The 24,175-nt window shown below is 41.0% G+C and overlaps 1 protein-coding gene across 1 annotated transcript; it reads left to right on the top strand.

Moving 5' to 3' along the window:
• Positions 1-596: 596 nt before the first annotated feature.
• LOC309406858 (solute carrier family 22 member 15-like) lies at positions 597-23,170 on the top strand (the record flags this gene model as incomplete). The annotated part of the gene is made up of 11 exons (XM_082002205.1): positions 597-686; positions 2,354-2,500; positions 6,237-6,369; positions 7,025-7,189; positions 8,842-8,971; positions 10,668-10,889; positions 11,910-12,050; positions 13,798-13,883; positions 18,017-18,125; positions 22,435-22,507; positions 23,003-23,170. The coding sequence occupies 11 exons, from the start codon at positions 597-599 to the stop codon at positions 23,168-23,170; spliced, it is 1,464 nt and encodes a 487-aa protein (XP_081858331.1).
• Positions 23,171-24,175: the final 1,005 nt, after the last annotated feature.

Raw genomic sequence — 24,175 nt, 5'->3', positions numbered from 1 at the left:
AGCCTTTGGTAGCAGCCTGCAATTACCTAGGCTAGATTAAACCCTGATGAAAAATCCTGTGTCTCTGAAAAAAATGGAGGTTATGGGAGTGGCTCTGAAGCAACCGCTCAGCTGTTCCCTTCCTCCCTGGGGCGTCTCCCGCAGCTCCGCTTAGGTGCCTCGTTGCTGGAGTGGAGATTTGGCCACACGCCCTGGTGTCCCGCCTGAGCCACCCCCCGGGCGGGGGTAGCCTTTTCGGCCGGGAGTGCCGCTGAGGCCGTTTGTTCCCCAGCACCAGCCACCTGCGCCTGCTCTCCACGCCGCTCAGCTCGTACAGAGACTCCCCCGGATCCCTTTTTAAACGAAACTGGTGGCTGACCCGCCCCGTGCAGCAGCTGCCGTGCCGCTTCTCTCCGGAGCGGGGCCGCTCCCGCAGCGCCGGTCTCCTCTAGCCAGCCCTCAGCGCAGGGCCGGGGGCGCGGCTGCTCGGCGGGCATTTTGGGGAGCGATTTTTTGTCCGGCCCCCCCCCGTCCCCCTCCCCCGCCAGCGGCCGAGGCGGGGCGGGGGCGCCGGCTTGCCTCAGCTCGGCTCGGCTGAGCGCGGCGGCGGGTGGGCCATGGCGGTGGGGCTGGAGGAGGCCTTCGGGGCGGCGGGGGAGTTCGGCGGCGGGCAGCGGCGCCTCACCGCCTTCCTGGTGCTGCTGCAGGTGAGGCGGAGCCGCGTGTTTTCTGGGGTGGGGGTTAGTTCGTGCGGGGTTGTCTTGCTGCGGCGTTTCCTTGGGCGGGCAGCGCGGCGGCGGGACGGGCGGGGGGGCCTGGAGAGCCGGGGGCCAGCCTGGCTCCCGGGGCCGCTCCTGGCCACGCACTTCCACCCGCGCCGCCGCGTCCCGAAGTGCCGCGGGACCCGCTGCCTGCCCCGCCGGAGGTCTGCGGGGCGCTCGGGCGGCAGCCGGCCTTCCCTGGGCGCCAGGCACCTTACCCGCGCCGGGCCTGGCCCCGGGCCTCGCCCCGTGCTCCCGCCGCGGCGCCCGAGGGAGTAAGGGCAGGGTCGCGCTGCCGCGGCGAGCGGCCCCTCAGGCCGCCGCTCCGTGCGCGGGCGTCCCCAGGGGGGCTTGGGGGGTTTGCACCTTCCGCAGGTTGCTCTTCAGAGCTCTTTCGCGCCTCAGTGCTGTCTGACGTGCTTAACTTCTCCAAGTTTATCATCCGTTTCCCTTATTTCTGTGCACATCTTCCACTTTTTGCAGAGTGCCTTTTAAGCTGCTGCTGGGTGGAAGGAAATGGAGTCTCACCACAGCAACTGGTTGTTTTGGTGGCTTGTTTCTTTGTTGCCTTGTTTGTTTTTTTCACTCTCTTGTGAAAAGTGGCATGCAGGGTGCCGTCTTTAAATAGCATCCACACCCCCACATGCAAGCATTTATCTGTTTCACTCGCTTAGTTTCTTCCTAATAGGCTTCCTCCTGTTAGTGCAGGTCTGCATTTTGAAGTGAAACGCTGTTGTGAGGGAGGGAGATGTGCTGATTGCAGGTTTTTGTTTATAGCTTGTTTCTGCAAGAACGCTCGAGGTAAGCACAGGATAAAATGGCACATTAGAACAATGTGCCCTCCCTGCGACTTATGACCCAAAGAAGGGCACTGTTCAAGATTCAGAACTTTTCCATCAGTGGTAACGTGCTGAAAATCCCTAATTCTTGGATATGCTTAAGTATAATGTTAGTTTGAGTTACAGAAAATACATCACATGCAAAACACAGAAGACATTCAAAATATTTTGAAGCCCATATCGGTGAATAAATATTCTCATAAGGGTTTCTTTATGGAAATCTTTATTTCTGTACATTCTAGTTTTCCTAATGATCAGCTTAAGCTTTCAGTCTCTGCAGTGGAAAGAACTAGCAGAGACTTTAAAAAATATAATCTTAGGTTTCTTGGGGGTGGGGGGCTTGTCACTACAGGTTATATTCTTTCAGTACAGTAAGTAAAATGTTGGTTTTTATTATGATATTGGTAATAATCATCATCATCATCTTGGTCTAAGGGTTAGATCTCAGCTATGAAACTATGATGTTCATAATATGTTCTTTTCCTGTGCCTGACTACAAAAGAGCAAGAACAAACTGAACAACTTTGCAACAGGAAGGAGGGTGGCAAGACGAAGCTTTGACGGAAAGTGCACCAGTATCTCTGGAGTGGTACCCACTGCTCCCAACTGCCTCGATGGTCACATCTGGGGCTGTAAGCACAGTAGGCTGATTGCATTTTGTTTGTGATGCTGTGTAAAGCGAGATTGTTAATGGTTAGTTTAATGAAAAGCTTACAGTATTCCATCAAATCTCCTTGAGATTGTTTCGGGTAAAGGATTGTGTCTTATTTTAAGGTGTACGTGGCTTGCCAGTCGATGCTTATTGTGCTTGTGGGAGCTGTGCCCGAGTATCATATAGACCAAGAAGGAATTCCAGTGAGCAGAGCTGAGCTTGTCAAGCATATCCATTTTGCAGACAACTTCACATCCATAGTAACTGAGGCAAGTACTTCCGTTGTGCCTAATCCTTTCTTCCCTCCTTGGGATTTACGCCACTAGTGCGGGATGTGGCGCTTGTAAAAGCTGAGCAGGGCTTAGTGTAATGTTTTGCTTATGCTATTATAAATTATTGGAACCCACCCATCTGGATTTTTATTGTATTACTATTTTTAAATCTTGAAAGCATATGGTTAAATTATTAGTTTAGCTTTTCTAGTGTAAATATAATATTTATTACTTCAGGTTAAACTTTCTTTATTTTGTTCTCAGTTTTCTGTATCTTCAGATGTTTTAGAAAGTCATTACTAATGAAGAATGATCATTTAACTACAGTTTATAACTCTGGAATTTAGGATGCGCTCCTAATGTCTGTTTTCTACCAAGAAAAGGTTCCATTTGTGGTGTCTGCACAATCTGCTGTGCCCATAAGCTTTACCATGAGTTGCATTAGTTTCCCGCAGAAGATACATCTTAAAGATTAAAACTAAAATGAAAATGAAACTAATGCACCACATGTCTAGGTATTTTAATGTGTGATGAGAGTGGGAGATGGAACAGATTGAAATTTGCTGAGTGGGTCAGAAGCTTGACCCTTCATCCTCACACCTTGTGAATTCCGTGCAAAAGGCTGCATTTGCTTTTTGCTGGTCCCTGGGCTATAATCACTCAGGCAAGCGCAAGTCACCTAAGCATCGCTGCCAGTGCCAGAAAAAAGACTGTGTGGGTGGCTTGGCTTGTAGCGGGAACTGTCAGAGTTCTGCTGATTGAATTCTTGTCGCAGTTGTCAGAAAACCCGTATAAGACAGGTTAGCCCTTGGTGTAGCCGATGCCAAATTGTTGCTTCCTTCCCATTATCCCAAATGTGACTGTGTAATGTTTCTCTTGGAAAAATGTAGTGACTAGACATAAGAAGGAATGATGCAATATTGGATCATATCCTCTCTCAGAAACATTTTTTTTTTTTATTAGCCTGTTTTCCAAGACCCCCTTTGGTTCCAGACTCTCAGCAGGATGTGTGATGGGGGTAATGCTTAATTTATAATCAGAAATCAGCAAATTTTAACTAATACTGTGTTTTTAAATGCAGAAGTCAGTGGCCCTGTTTCCAAAATACGTAGTAATTCTCAAGACTCGTCAAAACAAATTTACGTTCCCACTGATCTCAGTAACTTTACTGTAAGATTTTTTTAAAATTATGTTGTTAATAGTCTTTTCATGGAATCTTTATAAGCTGGGCAACGTTTTGCTGGTTGCTGGTGGTCTAGTAACTAAATCAAACTGGCACGTGGATTTAAAGAGCTGAGAGGATGTCTGTTTCGGTGATAACAAAATTGGCAATGTTTTTCTTTGCAAGCTGCAGTTAATTTTGTCAAATATTTAACAAGTTCATTTTGTGCAAATAAAGTAGATAAACACATTCTTTTAAAAGTTTTATTCTTTACAGATTATTGTATCAAACTTGTTAAAATATGGGCATCTTCCAGTGACACGCTAAGCAGCACAAGTAAGGGTTTGCAAAAGCAGTCTTTTCTCTGTCCTGAGAGAGGAAGCTGCTTTTGTGACGTTTATTTCCTTTACTTTGGTGATGGAGCTTAAATCGTAAATATTTTCAGTTCTGTTCTGGTTTGGCAGGGGCACTGTTCTGCTCTGGAGCTCAAAAAAACTTCAGAGCAGCTCTTCAGTTCTGCGTCAAGGCCTAATCATTGTAATTAATTTTGGTGTAACTAAGACTTCATGAGTAATAGCTCAGGCTTGGTTCATGGAAAATACAGTTGTTAGAATTGCTTCTTGGTCTGGCATCAACTCAGTCCTCCACTTTACTTAACAAGCGATGATGCTTAGGAAGGTGAGTTTCAGGAATGTTGTACGTTTGGTGTAGAAATGATCCTTTACCTTTGAGAAGTTGATTTTTACAACCATATCCAGGAGCATAAAGTTGTCTTGTGTCAGTCTGAAACACTCTGCAGGTGAGAACTGGGAGTCAGAATTTTGTATGCAGTGGGGTGCTTGCACGGGGCAGAAGGACTTAGGTCAGCAGTGCTCTGTGCCTTAGAGAGCACACGCTGTGGTATTTCTATACTTGAAGTTTCCTGAGGATTCATGCCCAGGAATACTTCATTGTTGAAGTCTCCTCAGAAAGTTAAGAAACCGTAAGTTTTGGGGCTACATCTTTATCCAGTGTAATAAGGTAGAATCTACTACCCAGCGGCGTGTGGTAGAAACCAGCTGCACAGCAGCACATGCTTCCCAGGGTATCCAAAAGTCCCGCAAAACTCTGAAGTGTTGGCGTACTGGGTACATTGGACTAAAGGTGTCCTGTGAATGCGTTAAATCTTGTCCTGCTGATGCAAGCTGCGTCCTGCAGGCTGCTGGGTGGGTAGAGCACAGGTAACTGGTGGGTTACTGGGTGAATGGAGCCATGTCTTCTCTCTACTTTGCCTCTATGTGAGTTCAGGCTGAGTAAAAACATACGTTTCTTTAGATTGCTATAATTAAAAGTTTCAGTAAATTCCTAATATTCTTTGGGGATCTGTATTAATTCAAGGCAGACACTTCAGGGCTGAGGCCCTAGTATGCTGTATTGGATTTTGGTCATGGGCCCCTTCCCTTAGGTGCTCCCCCCCCGCCCTTTTTTTAAACCTCCCACTTCTCAAAAAAAGCAAATGGGACTAGGAACCTTCTTCTTTCCCCAAAGGACATACTGCCCCTGTCATTTTAAAAGTCAGCATGACACTCATCTACTTTTTTGAAAGTAAATTTTCCAGTAAATACACTGGGAATTATTTGAAATATTCAAATAATGATTAAATATTTCTTTGGCTAAAGCTTTGCATTGGATTTCTTTTCTGTAAAATCATTTAGGATTTTCTGATTGCCATTCTTTCCCAAGTTCCTGATGTCAGCAATACTTGTAATCTCAATGGTGCGTTTCTGTGAGTGTTGATTCTCCGTGTTTGTAGCAGGGGGGCTGCACAAGCTCCCTGTGTGCCTTGCCCCATCAGGAAGTAGTAGAAGTTTGATTTGAACCCACTGTCAGTTCATTTTCTTCTCTTCTGACAATTTTTTACTATGCCGCCTCAGTTTAGCTTTCGGATGAGGTAGAATATGCATTTTATAAAGAAACCCATAATTTGTTTCTGACTTCTGTTTGATTATAAATACATGTGCACAATAAGATGCTAAGCTATCAATGAGTAGTCAATAAGTAGGTCAAAACAAGGACTCCTTTCCATAATCCCTTCCTGCGAAGGAAGGGCACCAGGGATTAAGCGTAGCTGCGCAGCGTTACCTCTTTGCCTACTGCAATAGTGAATGTGTTTTATTCTTGTTAATGAATAATTTTTATGACCTGTTCATTGAAATAGCTAAGCTTGTTCAATGTTGAAATCGTGAAGCTGTTAACAATTCAGACTTCTCTTATTTTAATGGTTTCGGATAAGTTGCTGTGTCAAAGCTTGGGAGTTGGAGTGCAACTAATTATACGTATCAAGTTGAAAGCTTATAATGTATTATAATGAAATTTCTTGGGGGAGAGAAAGTAGAGATGTGAGAGTCTGTCAGGAAAAAAATATGACTAATGTTGGCTTACCTGTCAAACTTTGACCAAAACTGTAATTGGATATAAAGCAAGAAGTGGGAAAGGGCAAGAGAAGAATGTTGATAGATTTTTATTATTCTTGAGGAAGCTAGCAACTTGGTGTTAATACTTTTAACAGTGAGGAGATTCTTTTTTTGACAGTGGTACCTAATCAAACAAGAAGCCTACAAAGTGAGCCTTGCTTCATCCCTATTTTTTGCTGGATTGCTTATTGGAAATATCACATTTGGCCCATTGTCAGATAAACTGGGCAGGAAACCAGTGTATATCTCAGGTAAGATTGTTAAAAGGATTTTGTGAAGCATTCTACATGGATAACAACATCCCTTCAGCCTGTGGGCCACCCTGCCCGGAGGCCACCCTTGGGCCACCCTGCTGTGTCAATGTCACGGAGTCAATGATCTGTATAAGCATTTCACTCGGAGTAGAGCAGCACTAAAATTCATTAGTATGAGTGTGCTGGGCAGCATAGTGGTCACTGGAATATCAGTGGGAGCTGAAAAATAACCTGGCTTTGCTATGACTATCATCATTTGAGCACAGTGTTCCACATATTTCCTAACCATATTGTCGTCAATAAAAATAATTGCTTTTTGGGGGAGGGAGAATGATTTACCTAAACGTTTTTAGAGTGGGTAACTCATGTCCTGGTGTTTTGTTTTCCAGCTGCGTTTGCAGCCAAAAAGTCTTTCTGTTTACCCATTGTCTCAAGGAAATATCATCTTTGGCATTGCAGGCCTCAAGTGTGTGACTTGAAGATGATTAATTTTGTATGGTGTGACTAAAAGCTAAAGCTAAATGTGAGAGATTAGAGACAAGAGTACCATAGACTACTCACTACCGTCAGAAATTAACTCTGCTCCCTGCCTTTCTTCTAGGTTCAAGCTGTATAGCATAAGCACTAATTAAATTTTATTTTCTCTCTACAGGTCTTTTTTTTGATGTCGTTTTTGGGTATGTCACAGCATTAGCTCCAAATTATGACATATTTGCAGTTGCACGTTTTTTTGTTGGAATTGTGAATGGTGGAATGGCTCTTGTGTCTTTTGTCCTAACCCAAGAATATGTAGGAAAATCATTTTGGTCATTTACAGGTGGGATTTGGGAATATTTGATCATTACTACTGTGCCATGTATTGTTCTATCAATACCTTGCATTTTAAATTCTTACATTCGTACCAAGTTAAAGGCAGTTTGTAGCATAAGTCAAGTAAGTGTGATGCGATTCATCCAAGTTCTAATTTCTGTGGGAAAGGTGCCTGAATAAGGAGGAAGGGGTTGAGTTAGATAAATAGCAAAACTGAGGTTTTAGAATTGGTACACTGATTCCTACAATTTCCCAACTGATACACTGCATTACATTAAAAAAAAAAAAAGTTTTGGCAGATCCTGCCAACGTCTGAACGATGCTGTATGGTATCTATGGAAGGTATTCTTTAAAGTCTTCTTTGAAGTCTCCCTGCACCACACAATGACTTGGTGCCTGGATAGTGTTTTTTCCAGTGCTGAATGTGCTGACCATCCATTATTTTTAAATGTCCTTTTTCATGTGTCACTGCCAAGACTTAAAATAAATTTAACACTTACATGTCAAACCGTTGTAAAGCTGGAGTAGCTCCGACTGTAATGCCTTTTTGGCTAGTGCAACATGGGGAAAAACTTGGTCCAAGTGCTGACTTGCTGTGGCTGTGAGCATATTTCTCATTTCTTCAGTTACTTCGTTCTACTATTTTTCTTATTTCTTCTCTGGACTCCTGGGGATGTACAAGACATAGCTTGTTTTAGTTATAGCTTTCCACTTAATTTTTTTTAAAGTACTGCATTTTCTTCTTCTCTGGGGTTCACTTTTTTGACTCAGGCCCTCTCTCTCTCCCCCACCCCTCCTTCCCCCTTGCCCTGTTGTCTATCTCTGCTCTTCCCAGCCTTTCTCCCTGCAGGGCCAGCCTCCTGATGGACCGAAGAGACAGTCCGTTTCCTGCTGCTTGTCGCTCTAGGTGCTTTGTTCTAGTTCTGCTCAGCTGTTGAGAGAGATGCTGAACACCTGATCAGGGGCTGAAGGAGAGGGAGCTGCTGGACGCAGCTCAGCAGTGTTAAAAGAAGCTTTCCTCGGTGTTGGCTGTGAGCTAGGCTTTGTGGGCGATAGCTGAGAGTTTCTGGGTTAGTACAAGATCTCCCGTGTTAGTCTGCAGAGGGTTTGTTGTTAGGCTTTTGGAGTTCAAGCTGATCTCGTATTTTTAATATTTTTATTTATGCTTGTTCATCAGAATTCTGCTGTAATATTCTTCTGGCTTGCAGCTGGTTTTATACTGAACTCAGTCCGTGTACTTCTGTAGCTTTCTTCCAATTTCTGTTCCAGCCTGCCACCTCTATTCAAGATTACTGTAATAGACCTAAATAAATCACTCTTCACACTTCCCCTTCCTGTCCTCAGGTTTTCTCCTTAGTCTGTAGGTCCCTCTTCATTTCTTGCTCTCTCCTTTTATTTATGTATTACAAAACTCCTTTATTTTTGAAAGGGGAACACTGCCCCGATACAAAGTTATGCTTCATTGGAATTGCATAATACACTTAAGCCAGCTGGTTTACAAGTGCCATAAAGATACTTCAAAGATTTTATTGCTATTTATTTAGGTATATCACAGGCTAGGAATTTCAGGCTCCTGCTTAGTGTTTTGCCCTTTTTTTTTTTTTTTTCTTTTCCCCTCCAGTGGTTTCTGTAGTCACATTTTTGGTCTTGTATTTTCAGGTTCGTTAACTAATTTGACATTTGCAGTTGGCATTGCTGTTTATGCTTTGCTGGGTTACTGTGTAAGAGAATGGCGCTACCTGGCCTTGGTATCGAATACTCCAGGAGTCATCTTCCTCCTCCTTTCTTTGTAAGTGGTTCATGTGAATTACAATAATAAGAAAAAATACACAGCAATTGAACAGTTACTTTTTCTTGTCGTCACTCAAGAGTGTGGTAAAAGCAAGGATGACATTGTTCTGCCTGGTTCTGTTTTTGAACCAAGCAAAAGAAAAATCGTATTGTAAAGGAAGAAGCGGTTTCAAATGAAGCAGAAGGTCAGGGTTACCCAGAAGACAAGCTTGTGTTTCTGCATGCTGTTACAGTTGTGGTGGCCAGCGTTGCGAAGAGCAGCTGTCTGCCAGCTGTGCAATAAAACTTGATTACAAATCTGCTCAGGGAAGGGAAGGCCTGCCAGAGGCTGTGAGCTGGAGCATCAGCCAGGAACGCTGCCTCCTGCCAAGGAAGGGCTTCAGTGCTTGAGAAGTTCTGGAAGTGATCCTAGAGGGGTTTTAGAGTTTCTTTTCATGAGACACATGCGAAGGGAAGTAAGTGAGAGACTTGGACTTGGACTTGCCGTTTTAGCGTGATACGCTATGTGTCTGCCTGGTTTTGAAGCCCCTTCTGTGTATTCCTAGCACTGTGGTACTTGGGTGCTCCTGTTTAGAATTCCTGCGTGGACATTATCATAAAAATGACTATGAAGTGCATCAGTACTTAGGGAGTTAAAAGTGCTAGCTTTGTCTGGCCTGTGTTGTTATACCATGCATACTCCTGATTGTTAGTCAGAGCTGTAGGAGAGATGAAAGAATTAGTGTAGTAGGTTGTCTACACAGTAACACAGGGAATGTCTAGCATACAGCGTAGAAAAACTTCTGATTTTTATTTCTATTATTTTTATTTGAATTATTTTTTAGATTTGCTCTTGAAAAAGTCCTGTTAAAGAATACACACAAAAAAATCCCTCTTCTTGTAGTCAAGGCAAACAAAGCTGGGCTGAGGAAAGTTCTGCATAATATATTTTCCTCTGTGGTGTTCTGTTTCTGATGGAAATAGAATTACTTCCCTCAAATACTAAAAATACTGGGATCCTCTGAAGTAATGAAAGTGTGTAGGATGTATATCTCTCTAAAGAGTACCAGAGAAAATAAAGGTTCTGTTAAAAATATTCCACTCTTTATTTTATGGCTTGTATAAAAGCAGCAGCACACTCTACAACCTGAAAAAAACAGGAATCATGAACTGAAGTTGTGGTAAGCAAGGATATTCTGATTATACTGGGGAATAAGAGATTTAAAACTTACGCGGGTAGCAACGAGCTGGTACTGGAGCCTGACAAGTAATTCCCTGGTAAGGTTTCTTTGCCCTTCTCTTCACGCTAACCTGGAGCCCTTCCCAGAATGCAGAGGCTTGAAATAAACTTTGTGAAAACAACGTTTTGTCTGGGCTGTTCAGATAACTGGGATTTGAGGTGCTTCCTGGATAATGGTAGTGCAGTGTTTCCTAAGAAGTCAGTTCAGCAGAAGTCAAGATTTAGATTTCAGCTCCTCTCACATGACTGAGTGCTTTGTCAAGCATCTCCAACAATCCTTCTGAAAGGTTAACCGTGTTACTATTGGAGTATGTGGAATTTAATATGCAGAACAGTGCAACTAAAATGTTTTTCTCTGAATTTTGTACTGGTACACTTTTTTAAGTGTTGATTTGCAAAATGGGAAGATTCACTTTAGTGCTTTGTTCATGGGAATGAAGTTGTCATCATTGATTTTCTGTTCTGTTCTTGTTAGTATGCTCCCTGAATCACCACGATGGCTGTATTCCCAAGGGAAAACAGCAGAAGCTGAAGATGTGTTGCAATATATTGCCCTTGGTAATGGAAAAGAGCGATTAAATCTAAAATTAAAACCGAGTGCAGGAACTTTGAGAAAGGACGATTCGGCACCTGGTATCCTAAATTTAATAAAACACCCAGTCCTTCGCTGGCGAACCATCCTCCTGATGTACATCTGGTATGTAATAACAAGATGCTGAGATGCTGTGAATGAGTCAGGAAACGATTAAGATTTTCATCCTTTTAACTAAATAGTAAATTGATCAGTTAATGATGGCAGACCATAATAATCTAAAATGATGTCTTCTAAAGTTGACGTTTTATTGTAGCTGCTGTTGTGTTTTATTTTCAGCGCGTTACTTAGAAACTGCTTCAAAACCTACTCAGAAATAATGTGGTGAGAACATAAAATTTACATTGAGTGAAATGGGAAGCTGAACCAGAAATTACCGAGGGGACTGGTTCAAACCAGTCTTAGGAAGAAAAGGACTATGTGGATTAGATCACAATAGAAATCTGGAGTGAGAATAAGTGCTAAGAGCCCAAAAGCACATTATATAGGTTCAGTGGGGGAAGACAAAATGCAGTTTACATAGGTTTCTATTAGGTGCTGTCTTGAAAAGTGGTACAACTTGGGGAAAAAAAAAAAATTGCCCCAAAGTGCAGAAGGATGCAACAGACTCTATTAGCAATAATGGCAGGGACCCCCTGGGGTGGGGAGGGTGTTGGGCTGGTCATTAAAGCAGCAGCTGTTGGCAAATTGGCTTGAGCTAAAAATCTGCTGGAGGAAGAGCTCTTTTTTCCAAAATGCCAAGAACAAGTTTTCCCTTTCAAAGTTCAATGTCATTTGAGACGATTGTCAGGATGTAGATGAGAAAAAACAGTAGTTTGGTGTGTGGGGTAAGCAGAGATGGGCAGGACGTGGGAGAAGCGGCAGGAACATCTTTGCGAGGTAGGACCTTTCCAGAACCATCGTAGACCCTCAAGTTGCTGGTAGGTAAATGTAAGTCATTACGGCAATGAGAAATTACACAAAAGCATTCTTACCTTCTCTTTGCCGTGTTTCCTTTTGGGGGGAAATAGGAGTTCTCTTCATAGCATGTAACTCAATGTAGCTAATCCATAACTCGGCATAATTTACCTTTTAAATACTTTCTTAGCCCTACGCTAGTAATAGAACTTTTATGGTTACTTTTAGGTATGTCTGCAGCTTTGTGTACTATGGACTAACTTTAAATGCTGGTGAACTAAGAGGAAATCTGTATTTGAATGTGGCTCTTTCTGGTCTTGTAGAAGTTCCAGCATTTCCTCTCTGCATGTTTTTAATTGAGAAATCCTGGTAAGAAAAACTTATTTCCTAGTTTTCTGCATATATTCATGGCTAGCCTAGAAAAATACTAATGTTTTTCTCAGTAAGGTACTTCACTGTTCTTCTGAAGCAGCTGATTCTTTGGGGATTTACTCTGCTGCAGGGGTTTCTGAAGTTGATGCGGAAGTGGGACTCTGATTTTTTTACCTCTTATGTTTTTTAGTTTTGTTGATCTTTTGAAATATTCAGGGATGAGCTTTTCAATAATTAATGTTATTAAAAAAAGTTTGGTCTGTATGGGAAAAAACGTGAGTAGCCTAGTTATTTAAGTATCTATAGTTTATATCTCTCTTACATATTTTATTCAGAATGACTTATTTTTGTACTGTGTACCAACCGCACCTGAAAGCAGGTTTCAGCAGTGTTCATTCTTACTTCAACTTTTCAAAGAGAACTTTGAAGTGAGAGCCGTTCAGTTTTCATTAAGGTATGAATGATTGCTGTCTGCTGTTTTCATACTTTTCAGTGTCTTTGATGGCCCTCCATTATGTGGGTAATTATTTCAAAAGGCCAAACAGCCTGGCAACCTCAAGCTGCTCAGGGTTTCACATAACCTTCACTTTGAGTGTCTTTGTAATGACAGTTTGGTCTCACTGAGGGCAGTGGCAAAAAGGAGTGAGGATGTCACCTTTTGGGTTTTTTGGGCAGTAAAAGCAGCTGTCAGCTCGGTTAAGCTGCAAAAAGCAAAACGACCAACCAGCCTTCACCCGAAGCCCCAAAAAGCTAAATCAAGGAAATGTATTTAAACCACAACCTGCACACGTCCTCCTCTACGTGGTTTTTTCCATTGTAATTTGTTTGACAAGCTTTTTGTTTCCTGAAGTAAAGATATGTGTAGTTTCAGGTGCTTAATGCAAACAGAATGTGACAAGCCAGCTGCTCTGCTTTCATTCCGTTTTAGTGAGCAGTATCCTTAAAGTATGGCTTTTTTTGTTGCAGAAAGATTTAGAAGATTTTAGAAACAAGTACTCTGTGTTTGTTATAGATAAACTGTAGTCCTACTATGTAGTTCTACTGGGATGGGGTAGTAGTTAGAAATAGCTGTGGGTGTTCATGAAGTAATAAGCGTGTATGGTCTTCCTACATGCCTGCAAACTGTGTGACTAAGAATATCTTTATCTGTGGTCCTTTGCAGATAATGATGAAATATTTAAGTATGGCAGATGGGGTGGTGATTTTTCTATCCTATTTTTTTTTTTATTTTAAAACATTAATGCTTATTTCTGTGTGTATACTGTTAGGAAGAAAAGCATACAGAATAGTGTTACTGTGTGTCATAACTGTGTATATTTATGCAAAGTTGTAAAAGAAATACAGATAAAGAAGCATTAGAATTACATTTTCTTGACCAATATTAATTTGATCTTTGTGTGTATGCACTGTAATACCCATTTGGTGACAGGGCCCATTGCCTTGCTTAGTACAGAGAAGAAAAAAGTCTGAGTTCTTGTTGCTGAAGTAGATGGGTTCTTTTCAAGGCTACAAATTCAGTAGCTTAAAAATAAAAACTTGGCTAGAAATAGGAAAGCTTTTGTGGGCTAACTTCAGTACACAGAGCTAGGAAAATAATGCGAGATTTGAAGCGCTTACCGAGGTACAGTAGATTTATAACTGTTACTAATGCTGCCGTGTACTTCAGTTGGTATTTTGCAGACAAATCAAAAAAATACGGAAGGACTTTGTTTCCATCTTTCTCTGGGTGCTCTTTTCCTTCTAGGTCTGGAAGACGTAAAACTATGACATGTTTTCTGATATTTGCAGGATTTGCCTGTATGTTTACCATATTTTTACCAACAAATGCTGGTAAGTATGTACTGCTGCTAAAGTAGGTGTTAGTTAATTTGGATAAAAGCTGACACAACAACTTAATGAGTAATTTGTGACCGAGTGTTTCAGGGCCTAAAGCCCTAACCACTTAGACCTCTCTTTCTCTCTGTCTCTTCCTTCTGGGGCTGGTCAGGGAGCCACGGTCTTGTCTGTATTGCTTTTAACTTCTTGTTGGTGTAATTTGACCGTGTTAATTGACTAATTTTGATGTCTTGGCTTCAAGAGCTTGGCTCTTTGAAGGTCAGACCGAGCTATCACATCCTGTCTCAAATACTGACACTGCATTAATTTATCACTTAAGCAATTTACCTGAAAATACTGGATTTAATAGCCAGACAGCATTGCAGCGTAATGTTAGTTTGACTGGATCTTGCTAGTGTGAGATGCCAAACTTCATTTTACATTTGTTGTGGTGGCATGTAATAACTATAGAAATAGGAACTGAGTTTTTCCTGAATTAGTAGCTTAATTCATAATTAAAACCCCCAAACCACTAGAACTTTTTTAAAAAAAATATTTTGTACTTGAAAATTAGCAATGGGAGTCAGAATTGCATGAAATGAGTCAGATTTACATGAGGCATATGAAAGCCGTGGCAATGGCAAGAAACTTGCTGCCTTTCTCATTCTCATGCTGTGTATTGCTGCACTGTGCTGTTGAGAGGACAGTTCATGTAACAGTGGAGTATCATCAAGTATATTTCTCATCTCAGAAGATGTGTTTTTTCTAACATTGTCAGCAACATTCACATATGTTTACGTTTGGATTTGCACTTTTCTTTCCAAGTACAGTTTTTCTGTACTAATATTTATTTTAGCTGCTGGAGACTTATGTCTCTATGACACTAACAAATAGAAGTGGCTGCTTTCTGCTTGTATTTTTCTTAATGCTGCTTCAGCTTTAGTTTTAACAGTGTTTTTACTCTGGAACACCAGGGATGTGATTACAAGTTAGTTTTCTATAGGTTGTATTTATCCTTAACAGTTATAAATGCTGTCTGGCATCCATTTCAAATTGGTCTCGGAAAAGTCTCAGGAAGAAAAACAGAGAGAGAGAAAATATCCCATAATCCCATTTGCCATGCTTGTGTTAATTCAAGTCCTCAGATGTTTTGTTGCGCCTTTGTTCAACAAGTTCGCTCTTTCTGCTTCTTTTTTACATATTTTAAAACAAAATGAAAGAAAAGCAGTAAGGACTAATCAAGATAGGGTAATAATTGCTGAAGAGTTGTTGAATTTCAGGAAATCTCCTGGCTTTTGCGGTTGAGATGACTTTAATCCCATTAAAATGTCTTACTTTCCACTGTGGTAAGAGTAAAGCTGGTTCTTGGCCCAGAGTGATCTGTGTCAGTTAAGTAGAAAGAAATTCAGCTTCAAGTGTGATGATGATGAGTCACTTCACTGGATGAGATAAGAGTTGTTGTATCTCTGATCTGACCCTCCTCTTACTAAGGAGAACGCTTCCTATGTTTGTCTAAGTCTGCATTCTTTGGAGTGATTGACAAAAGCCTTGATTTTATTACAAGGGATTTAAGATTTTAATGAGACATTGGGCACTTGCCTCTCATGTCTGTAACCTTCACTCGATTTCTAAATAACTCTAACTTGTTGAATGAGAACCTGATCCAAGTCACCTCCCCTGTGGAGTAAGCCAAGAACATTTCAGTTATTAAAGACATGTACTGAATTTGAGACTGAAAATCTCTCAATGGTTAAGTAAAAACTGATATATCCCTCAGCTCCCTCTTTCCTTATCACTCACCAATTAATTTGTGTGAGTATCAGATTGGAAGATGGTGCGGGAGAGTGGCAGTGGAGGGGGAATGGAGCTGTAATATTGTCTTTGTGCTTTACAGCAGCTTTTGAAAGAAGTCTTCTCTATTTTGTATGTGCTTTATACTATAGCAAGTAAAGGAGACTTCTAGTCTAGGGGTAACGAGATTTTAACTTTCACTTAGATTATTCTGCTTCTGCTGAACACATAATAACTTTCTGTGACTTTCATCGATATGCTTTCCACTGAAGAAGGAAAGAGAATTTGTAGATCTTCAAATCAATTGTCTCAGCCTTTGTGTTAATTTTGGGTACTTCCTTTTGTTGAGAACTAACCTTTCCTGGTGGATAAGACTCCTTTAGTTTCAGAAGTACTGTTTAAGTGAACTTGTACTTATGAAGATGACAGCCAGAAGGTGAAGCTACATAACAGCACTGCAGATGAGACTCGTGATGGCATCAAAACTTGTAACTCCTGTTCTAGAAACTCTTAAACGTCAGCACTGTTTCTTACAATTTTACACCATTTTACTTCCCCAAATTTAAAAGATCAATTAATGGAAGATTATTCCTTATTAGTAAAACTCAAATGCATGAATTTAGTAATAACTTACAACTTTGCCTTTTACCAAAATTCGAAACAGTTGCCCTGACTGTGCTGTTTCAGGCAGAATTGTGTGTGGATCGCTGCTGCTGGACGTTCAGGTGAAAGGGCGTTAGGCAAAATATAATAGAAGTGTTAACATGCTGCATGGACATGCTTGGCTGGGCCTAGCAAACGACCTATAAATGGTCACCAGAATCCTCTTAGGAGAAAGTGCATTCCTGCTTAATGGCATTAATATATGTAAGGAAAATAACGGACTGTTCTGTGAGAATTGCTAAAAATAAGTTCCAAGACTCCGAGGAAAATACAATGGCTACGTCTGGACTTGCTTTCATAAGGGAGCTGATGTGCAGTGAATTTCCAGTGTGCTTCTAATCCCACAGTAATTCCCCACATGGCCAGCCTCCCCTGAGAGAGGGAACCTGGAGAAGACTGTGCTCTTTAAATTCACTCCTGAGTGCTAATTTCTCTGTCTAGCCAGGCTTTTCTTCTGTTTTGATAGTAAGTCCAAAACTTCCCAAGTGCACTAATGCTAAATTTCTAGTATATGGATATGCGGTGTTCAATTTAAGTCTCCTTGGGAGAAAATCAGCAAGTTTTAAAACACACTGGAGAATTAGAAATCTCTTTTCATCGCTTCATGTTTGGTTGACAGAAGAAAAGGGATGTCCCAGCTTTCTGATGGCACCCAGCAGGACTCCGAGGACCAGGTTCGCACCTTTGCACCTGGCAACTGTATGTAATATTCCAGTTCTTACTGAGCAAAAGGAGAACTTGGGTGAAACTGTGGCATCTGTTTTGCATGAATTACAGAAATAACTGCAAAAATGCATCACGCTTCAAGAAATTAAATCAAGTTTCTGGATTTCAGTTTACATACAAACGAATTTCTGGTTCAGCTGAAATAGTGTGACTTGATCAGATGAATAGAACTGAAAATATTTGAGGGCAAATTTAAAAGAAAAGCAATTGAGAAGCAATCAGACTTTCCCATTACTTAATCAACCTCATGTGATCCAAACTGAAACATGCTGAACCCAGTGCTGAGGAAGAGAACCTGAAATACAGCTAATCAGAGCATTCATTCTTTTTTCATGCTTTAAAAAAAAAAAAAATTCTCTTTTTATTAAAATGAATGGTGCAAACACAGCCATATCCAAAATCAGGATAACAAAAGCCAGCTTTCTTTTGGCCTTTAAAAGAACCACACTTCAGTTTAGCCAACTGAAGACTGACTGTTAGTAAACTGGGCTGCATTAGCGTTCTTTCCAGTTACAGAGCCGCTACATTTTAAGTCCCAACAGGACGTCCTTGGGGAGCAAATAAGCTGTTGAGGTGAATCAAGTTTTATGGTTTTAATGGAATAAATTAGTCAAGGAGGTTGTATTGTCTGTTTTGTGCTCGTCAAAAGATGTAGTTACCTGGTAAGGTATTCTGACTGCAGAGCTGGAAGTGTTATCCCTTCCCTCTAGAGCTGTGATAGCTTTACACTTTCCCCCCAAAATGGGGCAGATTTTCTTGGTCCTAAATACAATTTTATGCATCTATTCCTATGCTAGCTCTTAGAATGGTTGGGAAGAACTGAGATAATTGCTTTTGTGCCTGTACATGAAAAACATATCGATAAAGCATTGTTTATGTGTGACAGTGAGAGAACTGGATGTTTTCAACATTGTGTAAGAAGAAAACGGACTGTCTGTGCTTACAGCTTATTTTCTCTTTCCTGAAAGGTCTGCTCCTCAGTCCCACTTTGTTAGCTTTGTGTGGAAAAATGATGGTCAGCGCTGCCTTCAACATCGTGTATATTTATACGTCTGAACTATACCCAACAGTACTGAGGTAATTTAACAGAGCTTCTGGGTAAATGAAAATACTTTTCATGCACAGCTATACTGATTGCTGGTGTGCTTCAGTATTTGTAATTATTTTTACCTGAAATATCAATATGAGTTCTATCTGTAATTAAGGCAGCTTGCCAGGGCTTGAAAGGGCTTCTCCTATTAGTCACACGTTTTGTACCGATGCACTTTCCTGGGCTGTTTGTGGCAACTTCCACTCCATCTGAATCCAGAATAGAAATTTGAAAACAACCTTCTTACACTGCAATGCTAGGTGCCATATTTCTCACTTCTGCTATTGGTTTTGGGAGTAAAACTACAAGCTGCAAAGCCAAACATAATGATGTGATGGAATCTAATTAGAAATACAGACTATGCAGTAAGGGCTATTTAGTTCTTCTGTATACTTGTATCTCCCATATGATTATGTTTGTTTGCCTCCTGAAAAACAAGTGCTTTTCTGAATCTTTGTTATTTAATTAAATATTCATAATACATCAGATTTTGATAGTTTCTGTATGACAGTAATTTGCTTTACACCATTTCATTCACGAGCTAAAACTTTAGTTGATTTTTCATAGTTCTCACCAACACTTCGTGAGGTTGCAAAACCTCACTCTGTCCTGTTGTCCCAAGATAAACTTGAGATAAGAAAACACAGTACCACACAGTCCTCACCCCCCGTCTTGGTTGCACGTGGTTTTCTGAATCGTACTCAAAGTATGTGTTCTGAATTCAAGCTATATTGTGCTAGTTGCTCAGGAATAGCAACGACAAAACTATGCAAACATTGAGCCCTTTCTTGAGAGAGCAGGAAAGTTGAAAGCTGATGTGGGATAGATAGGTGTCCTGTAGCACTACAGAGGTAATTAGGAGGTAGGGGTAATTCGGATGGTGACATAAATCACCTGACTCCAGAACACTGAGGGCTTTGGGCGGGGGGGAAAAGTGGGTGACTCCTTTGACTGGCTGCTTTTTTCTTTTGGGGTTCACAATTTCCCATATGTTACGGAGGCATCAAAGCTAGACTGGGAACACAGTTTTTGCAATAAAACTTGTGAGGATGGAGGTGGATTGACTATTTCTAGATATTGAGCTTGTGACTCTTGGCAAAGGTTTAGGTGTAATATGCAGGTCCCAAGCACACTGACTGAAATTGGATGTGGGGGTTTGTTTACATTCTCCCTGTCCAAACTTTTGTGTTCTTTAAGGTCTCTTTCTAGTGGGGGGGGGGGGTTCGTTTTTGTTTTCCTGTCCCCCCTGCTTTTCTGGAGTTGAGAATCAAGAGAATTAAATCTGAAAATGTTTTGATTTCTCAGCTTTTCCTTGTTTCACTGTGTTCTCACGTTTTCATCTTACCCTCTCTTCCCCAGTCGCAGTAGTGTTTGATGCCAAGTATGTGACAGCTCATACCTAACAGGAATTACAGTAGTGTCTTAGTGTGTTTGAAACTGTTTGTGATTAGGAAGATTAAATAAGTAAATAAAACAAGTAAAGTGATAATTTGTTTGAGAAGCTGTATTAATATTCTGGCACAAAAGTAACTATACGTATCCAAGATACAGACCGCCAGCGGAGAAAATGTAAGAGTAAAGACAGTTTAGAAATTAGCAACTTCGTTAGACAACTTGTGATTAATAATATAGCAAACTATTACGTTAAATCATATCAAAATTCCTCATGTGACAATTTATGCATTTAATTTGATATCTCTCTGGCATTTCAATTGCAAATATAGTTTATGCAAGCAAAGCAGCGGTGCACAAGTGTTGACTTTAAAGCGAAGCATCAGCACCATCTGGTGGGCCCTGCAAAGCTTTAGTGATCCCGGCACTGTTCTAACAGCAGAGCTTGGGCATGCTGTGTGAGGAGATCTTTTATTTTTTTCCCAATGGGATGTTTTGCAGGAAAATTAAATGTCTTCAGTGTTACTGATTCATATTTAAACCTACTTTAAGCACGAGGACTGTTAGGCATATTTTTTAAAGTTCAATGGTATGTGGAGGAATGACAAGTACACCTCATGCTAGAAGTGGGGAGGCGCTGCCCAGGGAGGTGGTGGAGTCGCCATCTCTGGTAGCGTTCAAAAAACGTGTGGATGTGGCACTTCAGGACATGGTTTAGGGAACATGGTGGTGCTGGATTAATGATTGGACTTGATGATCTTGAAGGTCCTTTCCAACCTAGTGATTCTGTGTGATTTTGGACAAAAAGGAAGGTTGTCTTTGGAAACAAAATGTAACCGTAGCTGTAGTAATACAGATGTGAAAACAAACTCATGGTTTTTGCATGAGAAAATGGTTGGAAAACGATGGCATTGATCTCTGGCTTTCTTTGCAAGGAACTCTCCATAATTCTTTCTGTTGACCAACAGCCCTTGGTGAGCAGTAGTGAAATTTGAGAGCTGCCAGTGCCGGCAGCAGAGAAGCTTTCGCATTTGTGCAAGGCTGTACCCTGCTCACCGGGCAGCGCTGGGCAAGTGGTGCAGCTAGAGGAGTGCCATGCGGCAGGTGTAACTTGCCAGGCAGCTGCAGTGGGACTGATGGGCTTGAGCAAAGCCCCGGGCTGATGCGGTTATGCTGGTTGTAGAGCTGTTTTGTCTGGCGTTAGCTCAGTGCTGTGCTCTGTATGGTAGGAGCGTGTGCAGTCAGTCAGGCTTAGTAGGTCTTCTAGCGAGCGTGGTAAAACTGGGGCAGTAAGGTAAGACAGGCGGTGGGCAGTCAACCGTCGGCAGTGTAGTGCCTCAAGAATACTTACTAATAGTTCTTGGGTATTAATGCGTTTTTCCTCTTGGATACCGTGACATTGTTCTGCATAACCCAAAATCTGTTGAATTCTGAATTAAAGATACCCTAAAGTCCCTGCACAACTGTTTTCGTTTTGCTTCGGAATGTAAATGACACAATTTGCATTTAGGATCACCTTTTGTCCTGCCCTCTCTCAGTGGAAAACCAAAAAGCCAGCAAACCTCTGGAAGCCAGCAAACCTCTGGATGCTGACAGGCTTAGGGTCCGTGGGAAGGATGCTTCTAAATGAACTGTTCGTACAGGCTGGCGTCTCTCATCTCTTCAGGGATTTTTTTTGTCAGGGGAGGTACATGGCCTTGTCTTCTGGGGTTTGGGTTGATGTTGCCTCAGTGTGAGGAAGCGTGGGTTGCTATTTTCCTTTTCCCAAGAGGACCTGATGAGAGAATAGGTTGCTTTGTCTGTTTATTTTTACACCAAAGTCACTGACTTTTCATCAGCTCTTTCCCTCTTCTGTTTCCCTTAGCCTGTGCAAAAAGGGCCATGAGGAAGGGACGTGGAGGTGGGTGGTTTGGGTACACTAGCGACCCGTGTTACCTCTCTGCTTGTCATCTTCAATCCTGTCACTACTCTCTTCCTGTGCTCAGAAGAGGGAAAGGAAATGGGGTGAGCAGGAGCAGCTCAGCTCAGTGGTGTGACTGAGGAGGATAATGAATAAGAAGCAGCAACCGAGAGATGTAGGGAGGAGGACGGCCACCATGAGCTGGTTCTTGCTGTCTCGCTGATGACTGGTGCCACTGTCAGTTTCTGAAGGGGATCTAAAATACCATATTTTGGAGTGATACAGAGATGGAAGATCTTGGCATTTGATCAGCTAATGAAAGACTTAGGGGATTTTTGTAACTTTCTTTGAAGGGGACCTTTGAAGAGGATCCTGCTGTTCTAACCTATGCTTTGATTATTGCGGTCTAAATGAGTTTGTTTTAGACTTGCCTGAAAAGTGAAGGGACCTCAGAATTCAGCAGCCCCTCTAGTAACACATCTGGCCAGATGTTTTCAAGCTTCACACTGGCAAATAGTTATTTTCTGTTTGGAGGTAAGCACTGACTTTTCATCTGTGCAACCTGAGAGGGCAGAAGAGAGGCTGCTGCCGAGGGCCGGAGCTGGAGATGACCGTGGGTTCTGTTTGAAGGTCCTGCCACATTTTGAAGTCATTCCCCATCCAGCACAATCCCTGTCCAGTTAAATTGCCCTATATGGCAGGTTGGAAAACCTCTTGCTTTGTTCAAACTTTTGTGAAGGATTGCACAACAGAGTGCTTTTGTTAGGGTTTGAAAGGGTGTGACTTGCCTTCCTAGCAGCTAGTTGTAGAAAATCTTGGAGTAACTGCCAGAGGTCTGTAAAAACCTTCTTGTTTGGTGTGTTGTATTAAAGAAAAAAAAAAAAAAAGACTAGTGATAACTTCAAAAAACAAAAGTTGGTTTTGACAGCGTGCTGCCACATGTTCATGCATGATTCAGGCATGTATTCTGAAACTACAAATCTTTCATTCTTTGTTTGAAACAGAAATGCTGGCTTGGGTGTCTGCTCCATGTCTTGCAGATTTGGGGGCATCTTGGCTCCATTTGTGCCATCTATGGTAAGATTATTTTCTACTTTTTATGTAACTCGAATTTATTAAATTCTCTCAAAAGCACTTTGCTGATTTTGGTACCACATATGTCTATATTACTTGAAAAATTATTGCTTTTATGAAAAATCAAATAAACTTCATTCAGTTTCAAGAATTAACAAACAAGATGTTTAAAAATCCCTAGTATTTTGTCCTTTTTGCAAATAATCCAATGTTCCATGTTGTGTTAATACTTTGTCTGTTAGTGAATTGATTGTCATATAATGCATTCGGTGCTCCTAAGGCTCACTCAGTATCTGAGTTCTTTTAGGCCCCTAAACACAAAGTTTTCATATGAAGCAGTTTCTATGCAATGAAATTTTTTGGGTTTCTCCGTTTTATCAATACATGGATAATTGCACAGATTGCTGGAGTGAAAGGTTGTAGTCTTTTGGTTTTGACTGCAGATCTTGTATTTTAAGATCAGGAAACAATGTTTGTTTTTTACTTTTTTAATTTCAGAAATCTCTTAGTCCTTCTGTACCATTCGTGGTGTTTGGAATCAGTGGGCTGTCAGCGGGGTTCCTGACTCTCCTTCTACCAGAAACACTAAATAAGCCAATTGCTGAGAGCATTGAAGATCTCCAGAGTCCCAGATATGAAGTGCTTAAAAGCGAAGAGGCAGAGTAATTTTTTTACTTGCTGTAGCTTTCTGTTATTTTCTCTCTATCTTATGCAAGCCATGATTTAGTGTATATTATTTAGGTTGTGTGTGAATGAATGTGTGCATGAAGTTTTTAAAGCCCTCTTTCTCTCTTATTCAGTGGAGTTTTATATTAAATTCATTCTTTGTTTGCCTCTTAAAGATGAGAAGGCTCGCACCTTTCACCTGTATGTATTAAATTGTATGTAAATTAATACTATCCTTAAAGGAAAACAAATTTTAGAAAGGCAGCCTAAAATAATCAGGGGATAATACATTCAGCAACATGCCTGTGCTTTTACGGTAAAACAACTAGGTATATTTTTCATATTGGGTTGTGCCTTTTTGTCATGTTTTGTAGTGGACATAATCTAAAATTAATATATATCTGAGGAAATGTTTTATCCTTCATTAGTCCTCTGGGTTAGTGCCATTTAAAGTGTTTTCTTGTTGATATGCACTAAACAAAACTTTTGAAGTGAGAAATGAAAATTTTGTTTGTTTCAACAGGTAATGGAATAGAAAATGTGAAGTATATCCCCTAAGTTTGGGAATGGCTTCCTGGAATAATTCTTTTTAAGGGGGGGTGGGGGTGGGGTGTTCTTATAAGAAAGGAACTGTTAGCTTAGAACTAGCGCAGGCTTGGTGTAGATGTAAAATAATACATGTTTTTCTTGATATGCTAGCTTGTTAATCGTCTGGTAATTATTGAACTTAATCAGTTTAATCATAATACACACACTATTATGCTTCATTTTCATGCCTAATACATAATAGTACTGCATTCGGTTGAAAAAACAATTTTTGAGCTTTTTGAATATCATTTCACTTCTTTAAAAAATCAATTCTTGTTTTCACATTTAATATTAGCCTATAAAATAGGACAAGAAAAATAAGACAGGTAAGCTGTTTTTCAATAATTATTTTTCTTCTGTATGACAGGCAAACCACTTAGAAGAAAACAACGTTTCAGAAGTCCTGTCTGTGGTGGA

Source organism: Phaethon aethereus, assembly GCF_964289735.1.
Source record: "Phaethon aethereus genome assembly, chromosome: 7".
In the NCBI taxonomy this organism is placed as follows: Eukaryota; Metazoa; Chordata; class Aves; order Phaethontiformes; family Phaethontidae; genus Phaethon; species Phaethon aethereus.
This window is presented reverse-complemented; position numbering and strand designations above follow the sequence as displayed.